This window comes from Aquila chrysaetos, chromosome 16, assembly GCF_900496995.4.
Source record: "Aquila chrysaetos chrysaetos chromosome 16, bAquChr1.4, whole genome shotgun sequence".
Classification (NCBI taxonomy): domain Eukaryota; kingdom Metazoa; phylum Chordata; class Aves; order Accipitriformes; family Accipitridae; genus Aquila; species Aquila chrysaetos.
In genome coordinates, this window is record NC_044019.1 from 6,558,594 (window position 1) to 6,580,560 (window position 21,967).

The 21,967-nt window shown below is 55.2% G+C and overlaps 2 protein-coding genes across 13 annotated transcripts in view; both read right to left on the reverse strand.

The window, feature by feature from the left end:
- SDC3 (syndecan 3) overlaps positions 1 to 14,480 on the reverse strand; it is a 49,493-nt gene extending 35,013 nt beyond the window's left edge. Inside the window, exon 1 of the mRNA XM_030039386.2 lies at positions 14,267 to 14,480. Coding sequence (XP_029895246.1) covers positions 14,267 to 14,362 — 96 coding nt within the window. The 5' untranslated portion in view covers positions 14,363 to 14,480. The remainder of the gene's footprint in view (positions 1 to 14,266) is intronic.
- A 4,325-nt stretch (positions 14,481 to 18,805) lies between these two features.
- PUM1 (pumilio RNA binding family member 1) overlaps positions 18,806 to 21,967 on the reverse strand; it is a 78,047-nt gene continuing 74,885 nt past the window's right edge. For all 12 annotated transcript variants that reach the window (XM_030038355.1, XM_030038346.1, XM_030038350.1 and 9 more), the window contains one exon: positions 18,806 to 20,587. In XM_030038355.1, the coding sequence (XP_029894215.1) occupies positions 20,456 to 20,587 (132 nt within the window). In that variant the 3' untranslated portion in view covers positions 18,806 to 20,455. The remainder of the gene's footprint in view (positions 20,588 to 21,967) is intronic.

The window sequence follows — 21,967 nt, forward strand, 5'->3', positions numbered from 1 at the left end:
CATGGACGCGTTCGGGGGCTGCAGTGGGCTCAGCTCGGCCCCCCCAGAGCAGCCCACATCCCCCCCCTCCGCAAAGAGCAGAAATAGGTTGGGAGTCCCGCTCTTGACGCATCCCTGGGTTTTCACACCCAAAATGGCAACTCCCGGGGGATGCGACGGCTGCTCACGCCTCCGAAGCGCTGCCGGCGTCGATACCTACGGGAAGGGACCGGTGGGCTCAGAAGATCCGTCGCGTTTAGTCACACGCTCACTGCAAATTGCTCTGGAGCTCTGAGCAAGCTGAGGAGCTGCTTCCCACATGTGTCACGAGCTGTGGGCACTCAGCTCCTGCACATCTCTGTCTCCCGGTCCTCACTGCCGTTCCAAAGTCCGCAAGCAAAAGGCTCTTGCAAGGTGGGGCACATGGTATAAAGACCCACGCACACCCTATACACGCTATTTTTAATTTTATAAGCCTTTTTGCAACACTGAGCATAAAGCAATAAGCTTTTACCGGTGCCTCTGGGATGCTCCTTCCCTTAAGGGCCGCAGAAACCGATTGGTTTCCGTACGAACACGGCTTTTTCCATTAAGAAAAAAACCAACATAATCCACCACTGCTGAGCATCTTCCCACTCACAGGCGTTTCAGCAGCACTCACCTGCGGGTCTGAATTGGGGACAGCACCAGGAAGTCCCTGAGGGGAGAAATGCCGATATTTATTTCACACCCTGTTGTTTCGCTCAGCCTGGGCAGCTCTCAGCAAATATCCAGGCAGGAAGGAGGTTTCTGCTCCGTCTTTGTACAATAGCAAAGATTCAAAGCAGCTTTAGCCTTCTGGTGGAAATACCCCTTCCTGACACATTTTGTGTTATTTGTTCAGAGCTATTCAAGCCTTCCAGTCTCTGCCGTTGAAGAAAAACTTATTATTGTAGAGGGAAAATAAAAACCACCTCAGCCAGCTCTCAGAATTCCCTAGAAGCTGGTGAGGAACAAACACCCAATGCAAGAGGAGGGTGTCTCACTGCATCTGAGGCCTCTTTTTTCCATCCAGTGTAGTTTGCTTTAGTGCCCAATGGCTGAAAGCATGAAGGGAAGATTCAAAAGGGAAGAGAGAAACGTTCTGCCTGGCCAGGGAGGGTTGAGAGGGGAAGAAAGAAGAGAAACCTCTTTCTTCTGAGGGTGGGTGGTCAGTGCACTGTCAAACGTACCAGCATCCCCATGGCAGGACTGTCAAATGTACCAGCATCCCTGCATGGGGACGGGTACCAGCATCCCCAGCGGGGGGACCGTCAAACATATCAGCATCCCTGTATGGGGATGGGTATCGGCATCACTGCCCAGGGATGGAAACCGGCATCCCTGCAGGGGGACTGTCAAATGTACCAGCATCCCTGTGTGGGGAGAGGTACCAGCATCCCTACGGGGGGACTGTCAAACATACCAGCATCTCCAGACAAATACCACCCAACTACACCCAGGACCAGCCTCGCCATCTCAAGCCCTGCAACTCTTCTCACCCACAACCCAAAAGCCATGAGACCAGGAGGAAAAATTAAAGCAGGGAGAAACCCCATCCCAGCGGAGCATGCTCCCAGGGCACCAGGATGCTCGTGGCTCCCTGGCAGGAGAAGCCACGGGGCTTGTTTCACCCCATGCTCAGCTTGCTCCCCTGGGGAGATATTTCTGGCCTCTGTACAGAGTGAGGAAGAACCTCTCCACACAGCGGCCATCTCCCACCACGCACCGTGTTTTCCTCAAAGCCTCAGCTCCACGAGTCAAGGGATTTACCTTGTGCTTGGAAAAGTATTTCCAGCTATTAAGTCAGCAGGGAAAGCTTGAAAACAGGACCCTGAGAAGCTCTCACAGCCCAATGGGTGAAGGAAACGGATGCAAAATTTTGGTTTCGGAAAATGAGAAGATTTTCATGTGGGTTTCACTACTGGTGTGATCACATCGAAAAGGCACGTTGTTGCAAAAGCGAACATAAAAAAGTCAAGACAATTATTAGCCTGAAAGACCAACCGACCCTTTGTTTTTGACAGGGCCAGCTTGTCTTCATAATAGGTTGTTTGGGTTTTTTTCCCCCAGAAAACACTTTCCTAGACTTCAGCGGGACTGTCAGCTCCAGGAAAGTGTGGCTTTCCAGGTCCCCCTCCCTCCTGGCACCGGCAGGACCCGCTGCCACCCCCGGGCAGCGCCCGCCCAACGCCCTTCTGGCAGTTTCACCCAGACCTGCTCTTCCTCCCCGGATTTCCCCTCCTGGGATTTTCTTTCCTCTTTCTCATACAAGCAAGGTTCAAGCCGTGCCGTGCCAGGCACTCGGTCCCAGAGCCACCCGGCCAGGGTGTGCGAACCCTCGGAGCTCTATACCAAGATCAAGCCCCGGTCCCCAAAACCTTTGGTAATGCAAAATGCCACGATGCCGGGTGCTGCGGCAGAAATAGCCCTAACGCGTGCCCGGTCCCGGACCACAACCACAGTTGACCCTGCACCTCCATCTTCTTGCCCCAGAGAAGCAGCCATGCTCCTCAGCCAGGTTAAAACTTTTGCAGAAGGAAAGAAAAAAAATCATGAAAACCCACTAAACCACTGATTTTTAGGCAGGGATGTGCAAGGCTTGAGCAAACAAGCATGACCCTCGAGCCCTGCTGCCCGCTGGAGAACTGGGGATTTTTTTTTCCCTGGAGGATATTGGGTCAAACAAAGCAACATTAACATTCCCCTTATGCCCAGCATTTGGCCTGTTTCTCTGGGAGCGCGTGTTTTCCCTCACCTCCCGCCCCATCCTCACCCCTGCCATAGCCCAGGGAGGGGAAGGACCCCTTCGCACACGATAAATCCCGCTGCAGCTGGCCAAGGCACTGGGGAAGTTCAAGTTTGGTGCTTCCCTAATTAACGGCATCCAGAGACACACAGGAGGCACTGACCCCGCTCTGGCATTGCTGCAAACACCAAAAAGAAGAAGGAACCCAATTAACTTCTCGGTGCCCTTTCATTTTAAGTCAAGATTGAGTTTTTAACATGCTTGGGAGAGCCACAAGATTGGGTTTTAAGCCTGGTTTGATACTCCTGGGTATGAGAGAAGGGTTAGACCTTGTCCCATCCTCCAGAGCCACCGAGATGGGAGAGCAGGAGGCAGGGAGCCTGCAACCCAAGCGGAGGATGGGAAGGACTCGGAAAAGAGCTGGAATAACACACAAACCGTGTTATTGGGTTGGCTGGTTTTCTTTTTCCTTCTAATTCCTTTTGCTATTTTAACTGAGACAGACATTTCCTTGACAATTTTCAAGGGCTATAAATGTTTTATGTCCCTTTCCTCTACGCTCAGACATCAACTTTTGTTGATGCTCAGCGTAAGCAAGACCTGGAGCGGGGCAGCTAGGTGCTGCCAGGGTGCAAAGGGACTGGGACACTGGCCGCAGGGAGAGGATCCAGCCCCGTATCCGCATGGAAAGCCATCATCCTCCCCCCATTCCTAGAAGGAGATCCCACCGCCTGGCCTCCGTGCAAGATGTCTTTCTGCTGCAGGAAACTATATATAGTGCCTAAACCCTTTGGGGGCTTTGCTGCTCTTCGAGATATTTATAGCTGGAGGCAAACTCCAACTGCACTCAGTGGAAGCAGCTGGAATTGCACCAGGAGAGGCAGGATCCGGCCCATGCCTGCAGCAGGGGAGTGGGTGCTGGGCTGAGCATCCCACCTGGCAGCCAGGATCAGCCCCAAAACCACCGGTCTCCTGCACCACCATGGGAGAGGAGGTGTGGGATGCTCACCTTCCAGGGGTCAGGGGGGTTTGGGGAGAGATTTGGAGGTTTTTGGCCAAATCTGGAGCAAAGAGGATGAGCCACAGAGCTGAGAGGCTCAGGAACAGCCCAGCCGCTGGTCTGTGGCTCCTATTCAAAAAAGCAGGCACCCAACCCAACCCATTTCACCACGAGCATTTCCCAGGGGATGGGAAATTCACCCCATGTGGCCCCTCGACTGCTCCAAGCATCCAAAGTGGAGCAGGAGGAAAGAAACGGTCCCTTCTCCCAAAACCTCAGCATCCAGCCCTGCTCCTCTCACACACCCGACTGGGGGAGGGCTTGCACAGCCTAATTGCTGGCAGCTTGTCCTCCTCACATCCTGACTTTAATACAGTCCATCAGGCAAAACACTCCGGCTGAAGGAAGGAAAATAAGGAGGGAGAGGGATGGGGAGGGGGACGCCCGGCTGCCTGCAGGCAGCAGCCATTTCCTGAGCTGGGGGATGCAAAAACCCTGCCGGGACGAGGCAAGCGGGGATGAGGGGCAGGTTGGGAGCATGGGGGCTTTGCACCCCAATCCTGCCCGATGGAAAGCAACTGCTCCTTTCCCTGTGCCAGCATCCCCGGCATCACTAGCAGTACGAAGGTGTCTGGCATGGATTCAGTAATGCTTTTCATCCAGGGGTTACAGCACTGGGATGCACAACCCCAGGGGGAATTAGCCCTACTGCTTGCGCTGGAGCTGGCGAGAGCAAATGGGGAGTTTGGAGCTGGGTCAGAAGGAAAAACCCAGCATTTGTGTTCCCGGGACTCCCTCCAGTACCGCCGGGTGCTTTGCAGCCAGGACGGCCCCAGGCAGATCCTCAGCCTCACACCAGGCTGGTGGGACCAGCAGTCAAATAGCTCCTTGTGAAAAAAAAAAAACAGAAATAAACTCTTTTTACCAAATTTTGTGTTGGAGTCTATACAGAGGAGCCCACGGGGTTGATCTTCCCCAGTCCCTTCGCTGGTGCTTTTAACTCAGCCCAAAACTTGGGTGCCCAAGGGCTGGATGGAAGCAACCCAAGGAGACAGTCCCAGGTGTTTAGAGCCAAAAAGTCACTATTTAGACCCAAAACCTCACTCCTCTGGGGGGTGGGAGGCAGGACACAGAGCTATTGCTTCTTTCAGCCCCAGCCACCCCCTGCCTGCTGCCTTCCCCTTACAGCTGATGTAATTCCAATTTCCTCTCGGGTCGGGGCGCGTTTGAAGCTGGATTGCTGCACGCAGAGCCTGGCCAGGCTTTTCCCCCCCGCCCCTTCTCCACACATCAACTGAAAATACCCAAAGGACGTGCCCCTCGCAGACTATTTCTGGGTCTTGTTTGGGATGCTACAGACAGAAATAGAGGTTGGTTGCCTGCAAAGCCAGCCCAAACTTTGGTAAACAGCATCCTTTGCACACACGTCTCCAGTTGGGCGAGTGTGTGCGTAGCAGGGGAGTTTCATGAGCGTCCGGGGGATCTGGAGGATTTCACGCCAGCAGAGGGAGGGTGTCTTGCTCTGAGGATGCAGAGCCCCATGGCGCATCCTCCTCACTGACTCTTTGCAGCCCCTTTTTACTGCAGGAGTAAGCAGGCACAGTCTGGTTGAGCTCAGCCCAAAGGCAAGGAGGCACAGCTGCTCCAAACACGGTAGGCACTGCTGCGGGATGCCACCGATGGAGGAATATCTGTAGGGTTGCGTATGTCCCCACAAGGGGCAATGTGCCAGGGACCAGCCCGTGGGTACCAGGCAATCCCTGCAAACCCAGCCGTGCCCATCCGATCCCCACGCCACATTCAATGGGTTCCCTCTCTCTTCCTCTATGGCAGCAAGAGCCTTCCCTCCCACCCTCCTCCTCCTCCAGCCTTTGACTGGATGCTTGAAGAGCTCTTGCCATGGAAAATAAAGGTATACAGGATGCTCTGCAGCCAGGACCTGTTCCTGTCTAGGACCAGGCATCCTGGAGGGAGCAGGGCTGCAATGTTCCCCCCAGCATGGAGAGCATCTACCCACCTCCACACGAACATCCCTGGGGATCACACGTGGTGGCTTTAAGGACACCTACATAGGGACATTTGGGGATGGCGTGACCCACGCTGCAAGGTCCTGTGCACGGCTTTAAACACCACAGCCTGGAGATGGGACAGGCACCTTGAGTCAGAGGAACAGGCATTAATTAATCCCAATTAAAGGCAAGAGGGCAAAGAGAGAGAACCAGCTGCATTGCCCCAATTACAGCACTGAGGGATGTGGCTCATAACTAACACTCCAAAAATCCAGGGGGTCCTGCCCAGTGATGCGAGCCCCCATAGCCCCGACACCCCAACACTGCTGGGGACACCCCAATGCCACAGCAGACACCCCAAGGAGCCAGGGCAGCTTGCTAACCCTCCCTACAGCCCTCTCCCACAGCCTAATTGCAGCTTGCCAGGCAGCTAATGAGCAAATTGCGCCCAAAACAATTATTTACTGATAAATGGGGAGAAACAGCTCCTTTCAGTGCCAGGAGAAAACAAAACCAACCGATTACGGAGGCTGGGTGCTGCCGGGTGCCGTGTCCCAGGCGGCTCCACTCACCTAAGCATCCCAGCCGGGTGCAGCTCCGACATCGCCGGCACTTGCGGGTCCCCTGGGAGCCCGGTGGGATGACGATGCCCCACGGCCAGCGAGCCCAGCACAGGACCCTATTTCATCCCAGCTTGCTGCACCTCATGCCCAAACTCCCTGTTTGATCCCCAGGTCCTCATTTAATGCCCCCATTTACCCATTACTAAATAAATGTCGGCACACTCCCTAATTAATGCCAGGCTAATTAATGCCAGGATCCGCCCTCCAGGTTTGCCGGGGATATTTGTAATCGTCCTCTTGACGAAGGCAACAGCAGCACCACACAAGCCACACACACTGGCAGGGCACCGACTCACAACCACTGGTGGCTAATTAGAGCTTAATTAGCACTCATCAGTGCCATGGGAGCACGAGGAGTGGGTGCTCCAGGTTGTAGCCCCCTGGCACCCAAGCACGCTGCCTGGGCTGGGGTGCACCAAGCTCGTCAGGCCTCAGGGGGAGGGGAGCAAAGCTGCAAAGCTGATTTATTACATTCTGCATGATTTGTCATGGAGGAGGAGGCGCAAAAGGGAGCGGTGACACCGGCTGAGGACCAAAGCACCCCAAAGTCACGGGGACACGGCGGCCGTCTCTCCCAGCGCCTCCAAAAAAGGGAACCTCGTACTCCGAGCAGCCTCCTGGGCGCGGGTTAAAGCATCGCTGGAGCTGCATAAAATCATCCCGTTTCATCAACAAATACCTGGCAGCTCTGGGTTTTTCCACTGGGCCGGAGCCAGGGCTTCGGAGCTGTTTAAGTGCTGGTCCCTGCCTCCTCCCCACGCTCCCCATAAGTGCCATCTCCGGTGACACTCAGCTCCAGCTCTTAAATATCCTTGTCCCAGTGGCAGGAGATTCCCACGACACCCTCACCTCGCATTGAGCAAACACACGTGCAGCCCGTGCACGAGGGAGAAGGAAAATTAAAGGCTGGATGATGCTACTAGCCGAAAAGCCTCCAAAACGGGGAAAAAAATACATTATTCCAGCTTTCTCCACTTAATCTTTATGGGGTGTGATGGAGAGGTTTCCCAGCAGCATCTTGGGACACAACAGACAGCCCCAGGACAGGCAGCACCTCGAAAAGTTGTTAGGAGCCCAGTGGACCCAAATTTGCCCTAAATGAGCTGGAAATGGTGGACTGACACCAAGTTTGGGGTAGTAAAGCTCTTTGCGTGCTCCGTGCCAGCACCACTCGCTGCCTCTGCAGGGAAAACTGCTCTGGGGTAGGAGAGAAACACAGAGGCTTTCTGTTCAGTTATAGCTTTCCTTGCAAAAAATAAGAAATAAATAAGATTTTTTTTTTTAAATGCCCATTTTGGACCAAAACTCCCACTCTCTTTCCCCAAAACGCAGCCCTCTGCTATATTTTTGACATTTGCCAACGCGAGCATCACTTATAAACCAAGCTAAACTCGTGCTCGGGACCACACGCCCTTCTCAGCAGTTATTCAGCCCGACCAACGCGGCTCATGAAATAGCTTCATTCCCCTCCTCCTCCTCTGGAAAACAGCATTTTTTGGCAAATAAACTGTTTTGCCAACAAGTTGTGCTCCGTGCTGCCTGAGAGATGATGCTTCTCCCTGGCTCCAGCCTCCTCCACCCCGACGGGCCCCAATTCGGGTCCCACATTGGGGCCACAGCAGTGGGGACATGTGTCCAGCCTCCCCCAAGTTGAGGTTTTTTCCACCCCTCTTGCTAAAATAATCCTTGTTTCGCCATCGGCCAGGAAAGAAGCAGCAGCCCTGAGGTTGCTGCTGTTATTTTTATCTTGAAATAAATAGTTTGAGCCGCGGCCAAGCTGTTCTGAGGGAGGGAGATGCTTTGGATCGTGGCCGCAGAGATGTAAACACACGCGGCCTCCGTCTCGGCGGGGGCACATCGCACGGCCGGGGCAGAGTGAACATCCCGCTCCAGACCGGAGAGAGCTGAAATTGCTTATTCTGGGATGCCAAGGTGGAAAACGGGGATGCAAGATTGGGGGACCATCCCTCCCAGGGTGGGGACTGCAGCAGTACCCATCGCTGTTCACCTCCCAAATAGATGCTGTCCCCTCCATCTGCTCAATGCATCACATGCACTGCCACAGCTGGGTTAAATACTGGTTTAACCAGAACCAGAATTAACTTTTTGAGTCATTTTTAACAAAAAGCCTTGAAAGAACCAGCTCTAAAAATGCTTTCACCTTCCTGACAGCAAAAAGGAACATCCCTGTGCCACCCACATGACCCCAGGTTCAATCTCATTCCTTCCCAACCACAGCAAGACCCCAAAAAACACGAGTTTGGCAGGGCACATGCTGCAACCAGGCTCAGTTCGGCAGCCCCAGGAGCTGCCCTCTGCCTGGATCCAGCCACATCCTTCCCCCCTGCCTTCACTTCCAGCAGCTCCCGTCCTGCCCCGCGGGGCTGGGCACAAAGCGGGGGCCTTTGCCCCGTGCTCTGCTCACGAAGGTCGCTGAAACGCTCGGGAGCTTTGCACGAGAAACTCAGCGTAAATGTCAAATTAATTAACTGGGAAAGATGTATGCGTTGCCACAAAAAGCTCTCTGTTTCGCCCCGCCGCCCTTCCTCCCACCTCCGCTCTCCCCGGAGCCAGGCACTGGCTGCAGCTTGCGAAAGCCATGGCTGGGGGAGGGCCAAGGACCGCTGGGCACTCCTGGACGGCAAATATTTCCTCCCCCCCCCCCAATAAAGCACCTCGTCACGGGAACAGGGAAAAGCACAAAGCAAGGATGGAAAAGCTGGGAAAACCTCTCCGGCAGCAGCCACTCCTCCCTCCGCACATGTGTTGCTGCACCGTCTCCAGGGACACGGCCGGCAAGGGACGAGCATCTTCTGCCAGGGCCAGGCTTACACCGCCGGGGTGAAAAACAGAGGCACGTCCCCCTTTGTGCCCACGAGAAGCTCGATGGCATCACCTCTTCCACAGGATAAATCCTTCTCTGGCAGCTCCCTGGGGTCCTGAGCCAAAGGAGTCTCATGCAGGCATTAACCAGAGTGGGGAGGATGTGGAGGGAAGGGGGATGCTGAGGGATGCTGGGGGATGCTGAGGACCACAACTCCAGCGAAGGTACCTGCCCACTGCTCCCAGGGGATGCCAAACCACGTGCTGAAGGGGGTTCTCCCCCCAAGTAACTGCTCCCCATCTCCTGAGCACCAAGGCTGGGTTTGCAGAGATGCTGAGCGCTGGGTTCGTGCATGAAGGAGCAGAATAAAAGCAAAAAACACACCCAGAGCCACGTAGGGTGCAAGTATGTGATCAGATCCAGCCTTCCTGCCCCGCTCTGAGTATGGGGAAAACTCGGTGGGACGAGGACGTGGGTAGAGAATTAACACCCTGACCTAAAACTATTTTAGTCTTTAAAAGTTCAGGAAGCGAAAGGCTCCCATCTGCCGGGGCACAGCCCCAGTTTCGGTGCCTTCCCAGCTGACCAGCCCAGCAGGGTTTGGTATCCCGCTCACGTCGTGCCGGGGACAGGCATTCCCCCGGTCCGGCTGCCGTCTCCCAGGGCTGCCACTCGTCTCCAGGCCACTCTTCCAAGGGGAAAGGGAGCCTTAGGGACACTTGGGGACTTAACCCCCACTTTGCCCATGCGATGCATGGACAGGGACAGGAGGTGCCGGTGGCTAGATGACCCTGCGCCCCTTGAGAAGCTCTGGGACTTTTTTTTTTTTTTTTTTTTTTTTTTTAGTTAATCCATTAACTTGTTTCACCTCTTGCTTGTAAGAGGAAGGAGCTGGGTGCCGAGCACAGCTGGATGGGAAGAGCTGGGATGTCCCTGCAAAGAGGGCTGGGTCAAACCACCTCATTACCCCAGTTCACACCAGGGAGCTCAAATCCACCCCGCTGGGAGCCAGGCTGAGTCCTAGCAAACTCATGACATGCCACAATTTCACAGCAGCACCCACAAACCTCAGAAGGGAAAGACCCCCCATGGCCCCGATGCCAGGCTGGCCATCGGGGAGCTGCCGACCCCGGACCACCGGCGAACATTGTGGGAACAAGGATGCCCTGCAAACCCCGCAGCCCCATGTGGGTACCAGTGGGATCCAGAGCTGTGGGGGATACTGAAACCCCCACATCCTCTGCAGGGGGAGGTGGATGCTCCACCCCAAAGCTCTGCAGGGCCGTGGGGCATCTCTGGGTCCCATGTTCCCCATCATCCCTCTGGACTGAGCCAAGGGTGGATTTTAAGGGATTGGCAAGGAGCAAGGGATGCCATCCCACGTTGACCCTTGCCAGGAGAGCCCCAGGGAAACACACTCTGGGACTAAATCAAAATCACCTCCCTGATACCCTATGAGGAGGAGCAGGATGAGGCCGGCCCCAAAGCAGCCTGGCCCCAGAGCCATCCCAGGCAAAGCTCCAGCAGGGATAGGGCCAGGACCTGCGGAAAGGTTACGGCTAATCGACGCTCTCGTTAATTAAGGTGATGAGTTGATCCCTAAGCTCACGGCTCGGCCAGCCAGCCAGGGCCAAGGCAAAGCATCCTCCCCCAGCACGCCGAGGGACTGGGGGTCCCCAGACCGGGGGTGTCACGCAGGGCTGGCTGGAAGCACCCGCTCCCCTGGCATCTCGCCGCAGCCCAGCGCAGGGGCCACCCTCGCTGATTAAAGCTCATCAGCCCGTGCTTTGCCTGCATCTAATTAACGTGAGCAGTGCTGCCTGGCGCTGCCCTCTCCCTCTGCCCGCTCTGTCCCCAAACGGTCCCCGAATGCCGCTTGGCTGCCAACATCCCAGCTCCCCACCGAGGCCCTGAGCAGAGGAGGAGGAAGAGGAGGAAGGAACGACCCCCCCCAGCCTGCGTGTGGTCTGAGGGGTAGGGAGCAGCCAGCCTTCCTGGCTGTGCAGAAAACAGCCTGCCCTTGGATTCTCGGGTGTCTAATAAGGGGTTGAGCTCTCCCCTGCCATGGGCATGGCTCATGTGGGGGCTCCTCTCCACCAGCTGCCTGGATCTCCCAAACAGGTTGAGACCTTGTCCTCTCTCAAAGTGGTCTGTAGCCAGCTCCAAAGCGACGAGACAGGAGACGGGGGTCAGCAGGGACGGACGGGGTGAGCTCATGAGCTTTACAGCCCTGGGGAATCCCGGCCAAAACCAAACCTGCGTGTCCGTGACGCTTGGGAAAACTCACTGCTAGGATCGGGTCTCGCCAGGAGAGGCAGCCCGTGCCCCGCGGCGCTCCCACGGAGGCACGCAAAGGGTTAAAGGGACCGATCCCAGCGGGACCCATCCCAGCTTCCCCAAACCAGAGGCCAAGAGGGATCACGGCCATCATGAGATCAAAGGGAAGCGCTGAGTCCGGGGAGACTCGTTATGGTTCCCAAACCCTCCAGCAAGGCCACGTCCCTGTGCCGAGGCCGACAGCCCCCGTCCCTCCCTCCGCACTCCCCCAGGCCGGGGACATGGAGACACGGCGCTGGGCCCGTCCCGGGAAGCTCGTGGGCTCGGTGCCAACGGGAGCCAGAGTTATTTGACCGGTCTCCGCAGTGCAAATATTAATTAATTCTCCGGGTGCTGCTCTGGAGAAGGGCTCCCTGGCAGGGACCAGGATCCGGCACAGGGTTTGCCGGCAGCGTCACCCACTTGCCTGCTCAACTGCACCAGGGGGACAGGGGTCCCCAAGTCCATCCCCCATCCCATTATCATGACAGCCGGCTGAGATGCACCAGAGCTGTGTCAAGTCACTCTTTCCCATCCTGGTGACCCCAGGGAGAAGCTGAGACTTTGTCCAACGAGACTGAATGATTTAAAAGCTTCAGCAAAGAGGAGGGGAGAGGAGAGGCCTCAGTCCCCTCCAGGTGAGGATGCCCGATGTCCCCTGGAGCATCCTTCATGGAGGAAAGCAGCCTCACCCTCCCTTGGGCTGCCTCCCCCAGCCCTCGTGGTCCCCAGGAGCATCCCAGCATCCCATCACCTCCCATCCTGGCATTTAACAAGCCTGTAACCTTTCTTGCCTAATTATCCTCAGCAAATGCCAGCAATCATCTGCGTCGCCAGCCACTAACCAGCAACTAAAATTCCCCAAATGGGGAAGGGGAAAGGCTTATTTGGGGGGCAGGGGGGGAGCAAGCACCCATGCAGCCGACCCCACACCCGCCACGGGTGCTGGAGATGCCGGCATGGCCACACGCACCTCTCGCTGCCATGGGCACCCAGTGATGGAGGGGAGCTGCCCGCGGAGCTCAGGCTTCCCCGGATCAATAGCAAAGCGCAATATTCGGCTTAATAAACTGCCCTTTGATCCACTGCGCAAGCGGCCGCGCGGCATCACCGGGAGCCACAATACTTATCACCGCTCGGACGAGTATATCACACACCTGATGGTCTTCTCAACAGCAGCTCAGCAGCCTTCTCGGAAGCCCTGAAGTTGCATCTGCCTCTTTGGGAGGGGAATAACCGCTGCCGGGAAAGCCGGGCGAACACCCCGCACGCACCCCCTGCCCCAAAGAAAGAGGGGTGCCGGCCCGCGGCACACACAAAGCAGAACCCCAGGAGGATGGGGAAGAGCTCTGGGTTATTTAAGGCAGCAGGTCGTGCACTGGCGAGCAGCCAGGCCCTGGGACTTCTTCCCCTCTTAAAAAGAAGAGGAGGAGGAGGAGGCGGCAGCCTTCCTCCCCCCCACACTCTCCCATTCCTCCTGGGCTGTGTTGGTTGCGTGGGAAAAGCATCTTCTGGCTGCAGGAGGATCCTTCCCGTAGAGCATCACCCAACAGCCAGCACCCCGCAAAGCCGCCCCGGGTCCCCTAAACACTCCCATAAGCAACTCGTGGAAAAGCACGCGTAAGGCAGGGCAGGGTGGCTCTGATGGAGGGTTTCCCAGCCAGAGCGTGCCCGTGGTGGGGAGAAGCAGTTTTGGAAGTACCACGAGAAACCACAGACCCTTTCCTCTTGCCAACATCGAAATCCTCTCCCGTGAGCAGGGCTAGGAAAACCTCCCAGGAAGGACCCGGGCAGAGAGGGGCAATGCCTGTGCGGGCAAGGGGCGAGCAGCAGGCAGGGCTTGCCTGCACCTACCCCTATCCATCCAGCGTGGGGCTGGAGATGCAAGAGAGAATCCCGGGGGCAGGCGGGGGAGGGCGGGCAGGCAGCGCTCGGTGCCTGCAGGGATGGGGCAACACCCCCCCCCCCAAGTTTCTTCTGCCACTGAGAAGTGGGAGCGGGCAGGAGCCGGATTTTCCTCCCTCTCCCCCTTGCAGGGTTATTTTTAAGGCGTGTTTCCCTACGACCTTCAAATGGCATCTGCCTGCAGCCCCCTCCCCACGCACACGGCAGGGCCCCGGCCCCCTGCCTGCCCCCCCCCCCCCCCCGCCTGCCTGCTCCTGCCGGCCTTACCCAGCCCTGCCTGCACCCCCGGGCTGAGCCCCTGCCCCAGCACTGCCCCGGGGGGGTGCTCAGGGGAGGGGGCACCCCCGGGGGGGTGGAGGGTGGTGGTAGGGGTGGGCACCGGCTCCTGCCTGCGCTGCCCGCTGGGGGTCTGCGGCTTTGGGGGGGGGGGCTGTGCAGGCAGGCAGGGAGGGGCTGCCGCGGAGCAGGGTGCGGGGAGAGCGGAGCCCCTCGGGAGCTGGGTGCCCACCCACCCCCAGCAGGGTGCGAGCCCCAGGGTGGGCGGCGGAGTCCCAGAGCCCCCCCCCCCCCCAGCCACCCAGCAAGATACCGACCCGACCCCACCCGAGCAGGGTGCCGGTCCCCACGACGCCGGCTGCGGGACCCCCCTCCCCTCCACGCCGGGTGCGGGTCCCAGGGCAGGGTGCGAATGTCGTCTCCCCCCCCCCCCCCGCCCCGCACGGCGCCGATCCCCGCACGATCCCGCTGCCGGTCCCACGCCCCCAACCCGCCGCGGGTCCCCGCCACCCGCTGCCGGTCCCCGCACGATCCCGCTGCCGGTCCCCCACACCCCCCCTCACTCACCAGCGCTGCTCGGCCGCCCAGCAGCAGCAGCAGCAGCAGCAGCACCGCGAGGCTCCGCAGCCCCCGGGGCGCCGGCGGCGGCACCTCCCCGGGCATCTTCCTGCCGCAAGGACGGCTGGCGGCGGCGGCGGCGGCGGCTGCAGCGGCGGGAGGCGGCGGCGGGGGCGGGGAAGGGCCTTTGTTGCCGCCGCCCGCGGGCGGTTGGTGCGGCCGCCGCCGCCTCCCTCCTCGCGCCGCCCCCCCCCCCCGCCTCAGCTCCGGCCTTTCCTCCCCCCCCCCCCCCCCCAACTCGCGGGTTGAGGCTCCCCCCGCCCGGCTGAGACCGCCCCGGGCCGGGCCCCGCCGCCGGGGGCGCCCCCGGACCCGGGCCGGGGGGGGGGGGGGGGGGGGGGGGCGGACGGACACTGGGGTAGATAGGAGGATCTGGGGGGGAATGGGGAGGGGGGGAGCCTGGGGCTGATTGGGGGATCCAGGGGTAGATCGGTGGATGGGGGGAGTCTGGGGTAGATATAAGGGGGATCTGGGGCAGACTGGGGGGACCCAGGGGGAGATGGGGGGGGGACTGGGGTAGGTAAAGGATGGGACTGGGGCAAAGTGGGGGCGGATCTGAGGCAGGCTGGGGGGACCCGGGGGTACATGGGAGGGCCTGGGGGCGGATGTGGGGACCCGGGGGTAGATGAGGGAGGGCTGGAGTGACCCTGGTACAGATTGGGAGGACCCTGGGACAAATAGGGGGGGGACCTGGGACAGATGGGGGGACCCAAGGATAGACACTGGGGGACCTGAGACAGATTGAGGGGGCCCAGGAGTAGATGGGGGGGGGGGGGCTGGGACAGATTGAGGAGACTCAAGGGTAGATGAGGTGGTGCTGAGGCAATGGGGGGACTCAGGGGCAGTTGGGGGGGGCAGGAAGAGATGGGGGGGACTCAGGGGGATACGAGGGGGGATCAACAGGCAGATGGGTGGGGCCCAGGAGATGGGGGGATCCTGGGGCAGACGGGGTCACCTCCAGGTAGATGGGGAAGAGGAACCAGGGGTAGGTGGGAGCCCTGGGATCTGCCTCCAGGGTGGGACCCTCACCCTGCCCCTCCCCTCCGTGGGACCCTCGGTCACCCCTGGATGGGTGCTGGGGCCAGGGCCACCCCTGGGGGTACAACCCAGGAGGGGGGAATCCTCTGGGCAGAGCCAGGACTCGCTCCTGGCCCTGGGCCAATGGCTCAACCAGCCCCACAGCACCGTGCCTCAGTTTCCCCTTTCAAAAAAAAAAAAAAAAAAGAGATGACAGTGGGATCAGAGGACAGGGCAGTTCCCTGTCGTGTCAGTGACTTCCACGCAGGTACCAGGTGACCCTGGGGTGACTTTGGGCGTTTGGTCACCCTGAGGGGCCTGGGAGGCGGTGGCTGTGGGTGAGCTGGGAACAGACGAGATGGGATAGAAATGAGTCGTTTCTCAGCCACGTGTAATTCCTCCTAATGGCTTTCGCACGCTTTCTGTGAAAAGCTTAAAAATATACTTGGATTCTCATAAAAAAACTCATTTGGATGCAAAATATACACCGGGAAGGGGCCAATGGGGGCCAATGGGGGAGCAGGGGGGATTACCTGGGAGAAGCAGCACTGCCCTCCCAGCACTGCCAGTTTAGGAGGGGAAATCAGCCAAATTCAGCTAAAAATTTGGATGCGGCCCCTGGATGGGGAGAGCTGGGGCGCGTCCTCAGCAGAGCATCCTCCCTGTCCCGTTTGATGGGAAACTCAGAGCAACCCTCTTCTTTGGGGGTGTGAAACATCGCGGGGGGGGGGGGGGGGGGCTTTGCCTCGGGGTCCCCACCTGAGTGACTTCTCTCTAATTGCGCTGTAATTAGCAGGCTCCAAATTAATAATCATTTTTGTAAAAAAAAAGTGCATTCCTATCCTCAGCCAGAAGCTGGGGGGGGGGGGGGGAGGAAAACCCGGGGAAAGGCTTTGGATGGTGCAGAAACGCAGCGGGGACGGGTCGGGCTTCTCGGGGGAGGGGGTGTCCCTGAGGCAGTGGGGGGGTCCCTGGGGCAGTGGAGGATGGGGGGGGGCAGCGGGGAGAGCGGAGCCGCCGGGCCGGGGGCGCGTTGCTGGGGCTGCACCGCCCCGCCGTGGCCGCGGCCACCCCTGCAGCTCCGCCGCGCTGCCCCCCCCCTTGCTCCGCGGGGGATGGAGCGGAGAAGCCAAAGTCCCGGCTGGTGTCCCCCCCCTCCAAGGGGTTGTCACCAGACAGGTGGCCCCTCACGCGTGGCGGGACCTGTATACGAGAGTCGGGGTCCCACGGGAGGGGGTCGGCGGGGGGGAGCGGGTGGGACCTTTTGGAGCCCGCCGCGGCCTCACTGGAAGCGGGGGGTCTTGTTCTGTCGGGTCAGGGTGAGCGTGATGGACCCTGGCCGATGCGATGGACCCTGGATGTCGTGATGGATCCTGGGTGTTTTGATGGACCCTGGATGTCGTGATGGATCCTGGGTGTCATGATGGACCCTGGGTGTTTTGATGGACCCTGGATGTCGTGATGGATCCTGGGTGTCATGATGGACCCTGGGTGTCATGATGGACCCCAGCTGACGTGACAGATCCCTTCACATCCCTTCTCCAGCAGCCATGCTCAGGAATAACCGAAGAAGGGCCTGCACGGGGTGACCTGGCTGTGTTCTTCCCGGCAAGCCCCCGCCGTGCCCCTTCCCTTACCCCGGCAGGGCCAACACCGCTGGCCGTGGGGCGGTTGCCCAGGCTCAGCCCCCGCCGTGCCGGTGCTCAGGCACTGCTGGGCAGAGCCTTCTCCCTGAGCAGGAGTGTGCGGGTCTGGGCAAGAGCCAAACCCACTCCCGAACACCTTTGCTGCTGCGGTGCGATGGGTGCCCAGGGTTAACCCTGGACCCACGGGTGTCCAGAAGAAGAAACACAGAGCCTGGGCTCTCACCCCGCTCTCAAAACCAAGATAAATGCTCCATGTGAAATTAAATTAGAAAGAAAAAATATCCCTTGCTTTCACCACATTCTGCCCCAAATCCACAGCCTCGCTGCTGCCTCACTGAGCTGCTCCAGCACTGTGCTTTAAATGAAGTGTTAAAGAGCTCAAAATGCTGTAAGAGCTCCAAAGACTCCAGGACGTGGGACCCAAGTGCTCCCATAACCCTTGTGGCTCGGTGAGATGGCCGTTGCTTATTGCAAGAGGTGCAGGCTGGCTTCAAACCCAGGGCAAAAAAGGTGTCAGAGAGTCCAAGTCAGCTCTCTTCGCTAAATTTAACAGGTGTGAAAACTGATTAAAAACACTGTTGGGTCACAGGGGTATTGGTTTTTGTTGAGGGGCGAAAAGAAGAAAGTGGCAGCATAGGAATGATCAGTAATTTGACACATACTCTGAAATCAAACATTTTAATGCACTAAGCTAAAAAACCCTAATTTCCTGTAAAATGGGAAGTTTCTTCCCCTCCATCGATTTATCACAAGTCACCCTATTTGCACAAGTGCTCAAACTTATCGGGATTTCCCACGATTTTGATGACAACCTTCAGAAAAGGGTCTCTCGAAGCAGCAGCCGCCAAACTGCACCACAGGGAGAGGGAAGGTTCTGGACACCGGTAAATGGAGAAAAATTGGTGGGAAGAAGAGGCCAATTTTCTCCACGACCAAGGGTCACGCACGGAGTCCTGTGCAGTGGCACAGGGGATGAAATGCAGAGCTGGAGCTTCCCTAAGACAAGGGAACTGGGGGAATAAAGGACTATGAACTGGGGTAGGGGTGGGCCATGATGCGGGTGAGCAGGACAGTCCTAACTTTGCTCACCCAGCGCTGGACTCTGAGGTGAAGGAGAGCCTGTGACAGGGAAAATCCTCCATGGAAACACAAGGCAAGCGCTTGCTTTTCTTTTCTAGCAGTTCTCAATGAACTAGAAAACATCACAGCAATCAGTGCTGCTGGGGCATCCCCACCTCGACTGCCAGGTGCGGATCCCCAGTCCCCTCCCAGCACCTTTCCCCCCCACACCCCAAAAAGTGAAGATGACAAGGATACGAACAGCTTCTGCACAACCATCAACTCCGTGGACCACCAACCCCAGCCGGCAGAGCGGGCAGGAGGGATGGGAGGATGAAAGCGGCAGAGGAAACCACAAGCGGAAGAGGAGAGGTACCAGGGAAAGTTATTCCCTGCCCCTCTCTGCAAGAGCTGCAGTGCTCAAAATGACCGAGAGACACGTGGTGGTTGTTCACCTCCAACTCACTGCCAGAGGACAGAGGCTGTGGGTGCTATGAGTTTGTTCAGGCTCTGAAGAGGTTTAGATGTGCTCAAAGAGGCAGGGGGGGAAGCCAAAATCCCAGACCCCCAGAGGAGGGATGGCAACAGTGGGATGCAGAGATACATACGTGGTTGCTCTGCTCTTCATTTTCCATGTGTTATCTGCTGCTCAGAGCAGACACGGCCGCCCTCGGCTGATGCAGGAAGGCTGCTCTTAAATAAAAGAGAGGGAAAAAGTTGTGGGGGTGGCACACTCTTCTGAAGGTGTTCAAAGTAAACACAAAGCCAGATTCCAAAGTTCTGTATTTTTCAAAATAAAGATCACACGTTGTTTAGAGACAATCTACACAAGAGTTACAAAAAATAGTCGCCAAGGCATAAGCATACACAGGTTTGTTAATTATACACATATGGTTACAAGTGTGCTTGCAAAAAAGTTCATTGGAAATATACACAAGGCTCTGTAAATGTACACCGTGTAGTGTTACAATTCTATATTCAAACAAGGAAAATTGACAGTATGTTACATTCACTTACAAGTAGACAAAATGCAAAATACAGTTCATCTTCTGTACAAAAAGGGAAGGTGATTCACACTTTACAAGGTGAAAAGGGACTCTGATTGTAAGGAAAACTAGGGGATTCTGTACTTTTGCACTTCTTGTTTCTTACTGTCACAAAATAAGCAAAACATTACTTTTTAAGATTCAAAAAAACACTATTTTGAACTGAATCATTTTTGTATAACATTTAGAAAGGATCGCTACTGTTCAACTAGGTGACAAATAAAACCAAGCATTTATTTTTTTTTTTTAAACATTAACTAGGCTGTATAAAGAGAACATTTCCTTCAAAAGAAAAAATTTACTTCTGGTTGAAATTACAATTTACAATATACAACACTATATGCTACGACCATAAAAGGTGTGAATATACACTGAAATGCACAGGTTTTGCTAATTCTTTTTTCTTACCAAAAAACGGGTTTATGTCGATTCAAACTTCTCCACATTTACATTACAGAGGTTTACAAATGTACAATTGTACAGTCAGAAGTATGTTCCACTACTAGGGTACATTATAGATACAGATCAGACATCAAAACAAGAAAATACTACAAATTTTTATATATGTAAAGTCTACACCAAGTATACACTATATATTTATAGAAGCAAGACCAAAGCCGAGTTGGATTTTTTTTTTTTTCCTCATGCTAAATAATCAAATTGTGTCTCTCAATGTTAACAGAACAAACTGAGTAGGCAGTAAACAAGTACACCTGCCCCCCACTCCCTCGCTTTAAAAACTTTCTGGGTGTGTACGTTTTCTTCCCAAAAACGACAGCTAAGCTACCTCCTTTAGCATGTTATACTTAAAAAAAAAAAAAAAAAAAGCAATTAAAAAGTTTCAAAAACTTAATTCTTCTTTTAAACTGAAGCTTTAGCAAGTTGAATTTTTTTTTATATTTATAAACAGCGTTAAATGCGTCCTTTGTGCCATTTAACTAAAATTCAAACTTCTTGCTGACTTTTGACTAAAAGGAGAAAAACCAGGTATTTGCAAAAAAGTTGCCTGCAAGGCAGATGAATTAAAAACTTTTTTTGTTGTTTTTTTTTTCTTCAAACCAACCACCCTGAAAGTTTCCACATTTGGAATATAGATACAACAGTGAACAAAAATGTGGCCTTCCATGTACATTTGATACCTATGTACAAGTATTCTATACACCAGTAAAACAGCAGGGCAATTAGTTAATTAAAAAAAATAATTAGTACATGTTATGCATAATAAAATTAAAGAAATTTACAAAGGCTTTTCTTTTTTCTTTTTTAGCAGTTTAGCAACCATAAAACATTTTCTAACTGTATACTGGAATATTGTCGGTTGCTGGTTGTAGATGCTGGATGGCCAGTGAGCTCCTTCCCAGTTCGCTGCCTCAAATGATACCGTTCGGTGGTCCACAAATGGGCCCTAGGTCCACCCCGTTCTTCATGTAGTATTTCTCCAGCTTGGCCAAAATGTGTTTGCCGTAGGTGTATTTACGCAGGGTAGCGATGTGAGGCCGGATCTAGGAGATAAAAGAAGAGTGAGTGAAGCTTCGGAACCCGAATTATGGCCACATCAAACCTGAGCGAGCTCTGGGTACCGAACGGTCAGTGCGCTGGCCAGCAGCAGAAGACCACAAAAATGCCTGAAATATTGAAGTGCCATTTACTGTAATCACATCAATCACTGTGAATCAAGTTAACGTTCCATAACTCACTGATGTTATTTTTAGGAGGAACTTCTGGTCAAGCAGGTGGCATCGTCTTGAGCCATATTACCGGAATCCAGTTAGATCTGAGCGTGTGGATGGATATAAGGCTTTGTCCCAAGAGAGGAGGCTGGAAAGACAGGACCCCTGGGTGCTTGACCTTCCCAAGGGTGCCCTGACACTCTGACCCCAGCCCAAGGGCAAACACACTAAGGCAGTAAAGGCATCAGAAGGGTCTAGTGAGGCTGAGCAGCTTTTCCTGAACATGAGCAGGGTCTTCTGCCTCCTTCCAGGCTACAGGCTGAACTTCAAAATGCTAAAAGCCTGAAAGAGTGGCTCATATGAATTTCAGCAGTATATTTGAAAGAGCTACTGGGAGAGGCAAGCAGTATTCTTGGGCTGAACAGCAGTTTAATTTCTGAACCTGACAATTAAAATATTTATTTTAAGCAGAGAAGAGGTCTCTGGAAGCAAACTTCACCCACTCACACTACTTCAGAGTAAAAGTCACTTTCAACACCACTGTAATTGCTGTAGCCAGGCTAAAACCACCTTTACTGCCAGAGCAGCCAAACACAGAAAGCTGTTTTGGTTGTAGTAACATCATTATGCTGCTGAAGTTCTCCTGGACAGTTTCAGAGGAACAAGGCATAAGAGCAATTCATTTTCATTACTAGATGAGAAATATCCCACACCACCAGCACATTCCTTCAATAACGCAATTACAATGGACTTTTTACTATACAAGTGGAAGCTGTAGACAGGATGAGAAAATACACAGACCATGATGTACAGCACTCCCTGCTCCTCCAGTGGCTACATCACCATTACTTGCCTAAGCCAGGACTGACCATAAAACTCCCATGGGAAATCCATCTCAAACTCATCGTATTTCATCAGCTCAGCTTCTAGCCGTTTAAATTCCTATTTCACTTCAAGGACCCATCCTGTAATAATCATAAATTGACGCCTCGGCCCTCCCCACATCCCATTTCCAAGAAGGTCTGACGGCTGCTCTGAGGTTAAGGAGAGGTAAAGCTCTGCAGGTCCAACAGTTCTTTGTTTGTCTTCATTTCTAAGACTTCTTCTTTTTTTTCTTTTTAACTGACAGAACTGACTGTTAAAATTACTTTTCAATATTTTTTTTTAAATGAAACTGCTGTCTTTAACAGTAACACAAACTGCTTGTTTGTA